At 37.0% G+C, this 7,969-nt stretch overlaps 1 protein-coding gene across 1 annotated transcript; it reads right to left on the bottom strand.

Moving 5' to 3' along the window:
• Positions 1 to 2,933: 2,933 nt before the first annotated feature.
• On the bottom strand, positions 2,934 to 7,917 carry LOC145620648 (uncharacterized). Its single transcript, XM_081675353.1, has 3 exons — positions 7,420 to 7,917; positions 5,561 to 5,962; positions 2,934 to 4,681 (listed from the first exon to the last, which is right to left on the bottom strand). The coding sequence occupies exons 1-3, from the start codon at positions 7,765 to 7,767 to the stop codon at positions 3,461 to 3,463; spliced, it is 1,971 nt and encodes a 656-aa protein (XP_081531479.1). The 5' UTR covers positions 7,768 to 7,917; the 3' UTR covers positions 2,934 to 3,460.
• Between the last annotated feature and the right edge of the window lie 52 nt (positions 7,918 to 7,969).

The following is a 7,969-nucleotide window of genomic DNA, read 5'->3' as shown; positions in this document are numbered from 1 at the left end:
TTCCGACGGAATTCCGTCGGAAACACCTTTTCCGACGGATTTCAAGGTGTTTTCAACGGAAAAATTCCGTCGGAAATGAGCCTTTTTCTAGTAGTGAGGATACATCTCAGGGTAATATAAAGCCGTTTGAAACCATATATGATCATTAAATGTTGTCATAAACGTTCGTGGTAGGATTAAGTTTACAAAATCACTGCAAATTGTGAACGGGTAAAATAACCGTTTAAGGGCATATTGGATGGTTCCATCGACCCAATTGGACTCTTGGAGGGTATTAGAGACCATGGTTAATATCTCGGCAATTTTTATTGACGGGCGAAAAAAAGTTCAAAAAATTTCAAAACTGAATACTATAATCCACGCTTTTTAAGGAAATTTTGAGATTTCAGGGCACGGTGGAGAAAAGCCTTGAAACCCAAAGGGATACATCTCGGGGTCATATAATGAGGTTTGAAACCATATATGATCATTATATATTGTCATAAACGTCCGTGGTAGGCTTATGTTTACGAAATCTCAGCAAGTTGTGAACGGGTAAAATGACCTTTTAAGGGCATATTGCATCAATTGTACCCCTGGAGGGTATTAGGGTCCACGGTTAACATCTCGACAATTTTTATTTACGGGCGAAAATAGTTCAAAAAATTACAAAATTAAAGGCTATAATCAACGCTTTTGAGGAATTTTGAGGTTTCGGGGCCTGGTGGCGAAAAGCCTTGAGATACTAAGGGATACATTTCGGGGTTATATAATTCCGTTTGAAACCATATATGATCATTATATATTATCATAAACGTCTGTGGTAGGCTTGAGTTTACGAAATCACTTCAAGTTGTGAACGGGTAAAATGACCTTTTTAGGGCATATTGGATGGTTCCACCGACCCAATTGTACTCCCTGAGAGTATTGGGGACCATGATTAACATCTCGGCAATTCTTATTTACGGGCAAAAAAAGTTCAAAAAAATTCAAAGTTGAAGGCTATAATCAATGCTTTTTGAGAAAATTTTGAGGTTTCGAGGCACGATGGAGAAAGGCCTTGAAACCCTAAGGGATACATCTTGGGGTCATATAATGACGTTTGAAACCATACTTGATCATTATATGTTGTCATAAACATCCGTGGTAGGCTTGAGTTTACGAAATCACTGCAAGTTGTGAACAGGTAAAATGACCGTTTAAGGGTATATTGGATGGTTCCACCGACCCAATTGTACTCTCGAAGGGTATTAGGGACTATGGTAAACATCTTGGAAATTTAGTTTCAGGTGAAAGAAGGTCAAAAAATTACAAAAGTGAAGGCTATAATCCACGCTTTTTAAGAAAATTTTGAGGTTTTGGGGCCCAAATTGTTACCTAGGAGATAACTCACCGTTTTTCATGACTGAAGTAGTAATTGCACTCCGACGGAGAATTCATCGTCTCTCGTGATTAAAGTAACAAGATGTTTGAAAATCTTAAAAATCCTTTGCTGCCAGCCTGCCCTCCGACTATACTATCATCAATAGAAATCCAGATAACTTTTTGTGTATAAATCAACCACACAATTTGCTGCTCCAGTTTAACAACGCTCCTCGTGGATGAAGACTTGAAGAGTAATGTAACTCCAGTAGAAAAGTATACTCCATAGCCTCTCTCCTCGTGGATGAAGACTTTTCCCTTTTTCATTTTATTTAAATTAAAATTTTATATGGAAAATAATACTTCCTCTGTTTGACCGTTTTTATTTAAATGACACATTCACGCACACATATTAAGGAGAGGGAAAAGAATGATAAAACAAGTAGGGTACACTAGTAATGTAAGGTATATAGCTTACCCAAAAAGAAAATGTGTCAAATATGGTAAGTTGGACATAGCCTCGATCTCGACAAGAGTACAAGACAACAGCTAATGACGCAAAGATCCTCAATTTAACCGGCAACAATTCCGTGTCTAAAGGTTAGTAAATGCCTGATAACGCTGTATGTCATGAACAAACTGAATTCTGGAAGTCTAGACACTTTTCCACTCACTAAACAAGTGTTACTATTACAAACAATTAGCTCATGCACAATTTTCCTCTATAAAATAAGCATTATTGTACCATTTTCTTACAACATACACATAATTAGCTCTAAAATTTATAAAAAAAAAAAAAAATTCAAGAGTTTAAGCAACTGCAGCCTTGTTTTCTTAAAAAGTTCAGATGGAGATTTATTGTAGAGGTGATTATTACTTTTATTTTTTGGGTCTACAATTTTGGTTTTAATTTTGATTTTGATTTTGATTTTTACGGGGTTAAACTAAATCTAGTGATTTAATGAAGGTTCTTATAATGATGCAGGAAAGAATGCCTGGCCAGAATTACTAGGGAAAAATGCTCAAGTCGCGAAAAGGATAATTGAGACACAGAATCCTTTTGTAAGGGCGATCATCAAGAAGCAAACGGCTATTGTAACTCATGACTATGTTTGCAGTCGAGTTTGGATCTGGACTGATAATGCAGGAAATGTTGTGATAATTCCTCACGTTGGTTAAGCTACCTTCCTCTGAGATTGCCTTGTGTTTGAATTAGTTGGTTACTTGTTTATATTACACTATTAATGTGAGTAAATGTGGACGGAGGGAGTAGTGTATTGTATTCCACTTTCATGTCAATAAAACCAAAGCAAAATAGTTATAACGTTGATCTACTTTACTAGGAAGTGCATTTCATCTCCTTCGAATCAAAGCCTCCATATTGACCATATACATGTACACATAATAACTGGACCAATCGATAATAGAAGAGGATCCTGTTCCTATTTCATACAGCCAAATCACATAGAAAAAACTACTTGTATTCAGCTGTGTCACAACAATGAAAATGCGAAATAGATATCACATTCATATAGTATAAACAAATGAGGAAAAACAAAAAAGAGAGCTTAACAAATGTTATTGAATTAACAAATGTTATCGAAACCCAAGAAGTTTTCAAGTTCAGTAACAGCATCCAGGATAATGTACAAATACAAATTGTGGCAAATGCAACATCATTATTTCTATAAATTAAGCTACATGGAAAATTCCTTCAAACCAACACAAAAGGCAAGCTACATTGTGAATTTCTACACACTTACACTTCACTGATGCATGAGTTTACCTTCAAAAAGATACCTAACCACTAACACCCCTAACATGAGCAGAATACACAAGTCATGAGCTCGTATGAATATCATAGTTATAAATTGTACTTACCCAAGTACAGTAGCCCGTATTATTGTATGGATTCTGGAAGAGGTGCTGTATATTGTACTTCATGATTATGTCAAAGCCTTATACAGGCAATGTGATATTTCACATGCAGTACTTCCATCTTCAGTGCACGAGACAGTCGAGTCATCCTGAAAGTTGTATCCTTTCTCGAATTGTAATGCAATATTACTCCAGGACTACAGTAATTGATGATATCACTGATGGATCACATTTGCCGGGCTCAATCACTATCCCATAGTTCATCATCGTTCTGTTTTCGAGACACTTGATTTCTCCTAGGGGTTCTGTTATCCTCCACCTTGGCATGATGATGTGGCAGCCCACCCAAGCCACTGTAGTCCTCATCGGCTCCTCTCAGAGGGCTGGATTCAAGAGCATCATCATCATCATCATTATCACCTGATCCATACATGGCAATTTCAGATTCAATAAAATCTTCATCAATATCAGAACCATCACTCCCCCATTTTCTGCCCATAGTATCAGCCCTGCCTCTTTTGTCCTGATTTCTGGTTCTATCTCTAAACCTGGAATTTCTGTCACCTTCATCAGAATCATCACTATCAATTTCAGGATAACCTGCACCATCTATTCTACTGCTCCTCTCTCTCCTATCTGAGCTATGGCCACTACGGTATTCATTTCTTGGAGTCCTTGGTAGTCTTGGTGTATGCCCCCCTTCACTATCAGATTCACGCATTACATCATCTAGGTCCTCAAACATATTTTCTGAATCAGATTCCTCTTCAGACATCTTTCCTGTAATTCTATTATTGGTCTGCTTGAAGCCTTGGTTTCCATGTGATCCTCTTGATCTTTCTGGATTCCATCTTTCAACTCTGGATGGTCGGCGTTTAAGTTTATCATCATCAGAATCATAAGCCTGCCTTTCATCTTCGCTTGCGCTATCTTCTTCAATAGGTGCAGAAATACTATCTTCATCTTCACTGTCTTCTATTCTTTGCCTTCGATGCGTATCCATCATACCTCTATTTCGACTTCTATTTCCATCATCGGAGAAATTATCTACAAAACGCTCTGGTTTGTTGAATCTTCCACCATACTCTTCCTTGTTCCGGTACCTTATCTTTCCGTACTCTTCCTGTTCTGCAGCCTCCTCCTCAGCCCATTCCTTATCAACAGCATCCTCTATCTCTGCTATAAATTTGTCAAGCTCTTCTTGATCACTATCCTCAGCATGATCTGAGTGTTCTGAGCTTTTTAGAGGCCGCTTCACAGATTCTTCAGCCTCACGGAAGACATAGGGGCTCCCTTCCTTCTTGTCAATTGCGTTAAAGAATGTTGATGCTACCCTCTGAATACTCGCCATGGCAACAGGATCATCCGGGCTTATTCCCTTTTTGCGAAGCTGCTGCTCAATCTTCTTTATATTGAGTTTCTGAGATTCAAGTGCTTGCTCAAATCTTGCCTTGAAAAGAGCCTGCGTTTCCAAACCAAATGTAGACCATTAGCATTAAATACCAGTACAAGACAACTGTAAAAACAGGCAACGGCAGTGTTCTCTTCACCTTATTTTGGGAACTTATATCTTATTTTTTTAAAATCATATGATATGCAGACTGGATCTTCTTTTTTATGATTAGCTTATTGCAAAATTCTATAATTCTGTATTATTGAGTATTATGAAAAATATTGTATTTGGAATATAAACATTAAGACATATCTAAAAAGACCTGCTCAATAATGATATTTCCTATACATTAGCGTGCAAATACGATCAAAGCTTAGTCAAATCAGAAGATATAAATTAGACAAGGCCAAAAACAATTAAACCAGGCCGGGCCTAAAAAATTTGAATTAGAACGCCTGAAGAGAACATGGCCTAAAACAATGGAAATTATATCATTGCACTCAAATTTACAAAAGAAACTCCATCAACGCAATTGCAGCTATGCCCCAAACAAACCCAGTATGCAAGAAATGACTGTCCTCATTGGACATACTGAGCACATGAAAAAGTTCAGGATAGAAGCCCCACATTAATGTAGTCTGGTATTAATAGACATAGACTGATAGCTATTTTGATAATCATTTAATAAATTCCATAACAAACAACTAAAGGGGTGAATGTGGCTTCAACTTTCAAGGCCACTAATATAAAGACCATCCTACTTGAGACTTTCATCATCAACTCAGGTAACTCAGGGAAAGCATACCCAGAGAGAAAGCAGGGAAGGAAGTAGATGCCACTAACCAGTAACATACATATCAATCAAGACACAAATTTACTAAAATGACCTGCCATAGGCAACTAATCATGCAGACCTTGTAAAACAACAACAAAACTAGATTCACATACCTTCCTCTTCGTAAGGGTATTGACAGGTATCAAATTTTTTGGCTGCCTGTAGTTCCTACCCCGAAACATAATAATAGTTTTTACATTGTGTACATTTACCACAATACCACCACTTAGCCTTGCAAGAATTGTTGCCATCTCCTTGATCCTTTCCTTAGGGAAGTTATCACAACAAACTTGCACAGTCTCATGGAACTTCCAGTGAAGATGCATATTCTGGACAACTCCACCAAAAACTCCACGAACACCAACCTCGCAATAGTTTTTATTTCTAAAGCCAATCTTCTTAAAAGCCTGGAGCTGCTCAGCTGTCAGCAGCTCTGGGTCATGCCTAGGTGGAGGCAACTCAGGCAGCTCATACTTCTTGAGCTTTTGCAGAAGCAATGCAACTTTCTTCTTGGCCTGCAGCATTTAAAGATAATGATAATATTAAATATTGAGGGCAAAAATAATCAAATAATGAAATTTAATTTTGTGTGTGTGTTGGGAGGGGGGGAGGGTGCTCAGGGCTGAATAAAAAGGAATTTCAGAAAACACCAATGATTTATGAATTGTACAGGGCTTTGATCTTTTCACCTAAAATATGCTAAATCTGAATGTAATGGAGCTTATTTGAACTCATTACACCTTAAATATCTGAGATTATAAACTTGGAGTAGCACTTATTTGAACTTATAGTATAAGCTTAATCTGAGCATAATCCTTTTATGGTAAAGAGAACAAAGCAAGTGTTAGCTGCAATGACATCGCAACAAACATGATCCAGAGAAACAACAGATCATCATAACCAAAACCAGTAGTCAGAAACCACTAGTTTCAGGAGATGCAAGCAATTATTCTACATAACCAGCTAATTCAGAAAACAATCTGGTAACATAACCAGCTAGTTTCAGGAGATGCAAGCAATTATTCTACATAACCAGCTACTTCAGAAAACAATCTGGTAACATAACATGTTTTAAGTGAATTTCTGACAGAGGAAAATAGGAGAGCTCCAAACAAGGATTCACCAAACCATATGGTGATACCCAACAGGCCAACAGTTTGGGAGAGCATGGTAAAGCATTTAGCATTATAGCCTGAAAATATCATCATAACCCTTGGCTTTTTGTATAAGCTTCAGCTACCTCACCTAAGTGAAATTCAGTATTTAATTCAAGTGAAAACAGGACAAACCAGTTTAATGTCATTAGTTTTTAAAATCAGCTGAAGATTTCCATGGGCTTATGACAAAAAAGAAACTCAACTCTCGGCAAATCTCTGAGGGACAAACTAGAACTATTCCATCTTTTACTCCAATATCTTCATTAATCATTATTGTTAAAACTTACAATTATACCATTACATTTCATAATTAGACAGATAAACTCAATGTAACCGAATAACCTCATTCCACTCTCCAATTACCCTACTGCCTGCTAAACTGCCTACGACAAACGCCTCACGAAAACACCTTTCCCTGCAATCCTAATTGATCCCACATTCCCAAATCCATAAAACATACTAGCAACTTTTCTCTCCCTTCAACAAGAAAAACCAACCAACCCATAACTAGCATTCAAAATCATACTATTAACAAAATCAACAATGTCAAAATGGCAATGACAATCACTACAACTAATTTTACACAAACTCAAGTAAACAACCCGGGATTAATAGTCACATATACTATTTCAAGACGCGACATTTCCTAGAATCCTATCTACTGTTTCAACTGCTACAAATAGTCCTCGAGCCAAATCATGTCATATCCTTAATTACGAGGAGTTAAAAGACTCAAGAGCTTAAAGACTATATCAGAATAATTGTATAATAATAATAATTTATCAGAAAATCAAAAATTGGGAAAAGAAAAATACCCTTCGAAGATTATAAATAAGGCGTTCTTCCTCAGTCATAAGCTTAAGCTTAATCTTCTTAGCTTGACGAATCTGCCTTTGAGTTTTACCAGCTTCTCTCTGCATTCTTCGCTCAACTTTGCTCCTCATACTCCGCCCTTTCGCCGTCGACATCCATCGTCGAAAACCATTGAACCCCACATCCAAATTTGATGAATTTGAACAAGATGGATTGAAGATTGATGAACCATTTTGCTGAATTTCAGCGTTTGAAGAGAAAATTGAATTTCTTAGAATAAAGGGGTTGTTGTTGAGAAGAGAAGTTAGGGTTTTGAGAGATTGTCTTTGAAGATTTCTGGTGGCAAACATAGTGATTGATTAAACCCTAAATTTCTCTCTCCTTCTCTCTTAGTAGTTAGCTTCTTCCTCCATTGAAGAGCATTTCTGGGGTTAACAAGGGTTTTGGTTTGTTGGCATATTACATGAAAGTCCCTTTTTTTTTTCCTGTTATGATATTTAGGTTTGCAAAAGTGTGGAAAAAAAATCAAAAAAATTTCAATAAGTTGGGTTA

Source organism: Chenopodium album, chromosome 27, assembly GCF_948465745.1.
Source record: "Chenopodium album chromosome 27, dcCheAlbu1.1, whole genome shotgun sequence".
Lineage (NCBI taxonomy): Eukaryota > Viridiplantae > Streptophyta > Magnoliopsida > Caryophyllales > Amaranthaceae > Chenopodium > Chenopodium album.
This window is presented reverse-complemented; position numbering and strand designations above follow the sequence as displayed.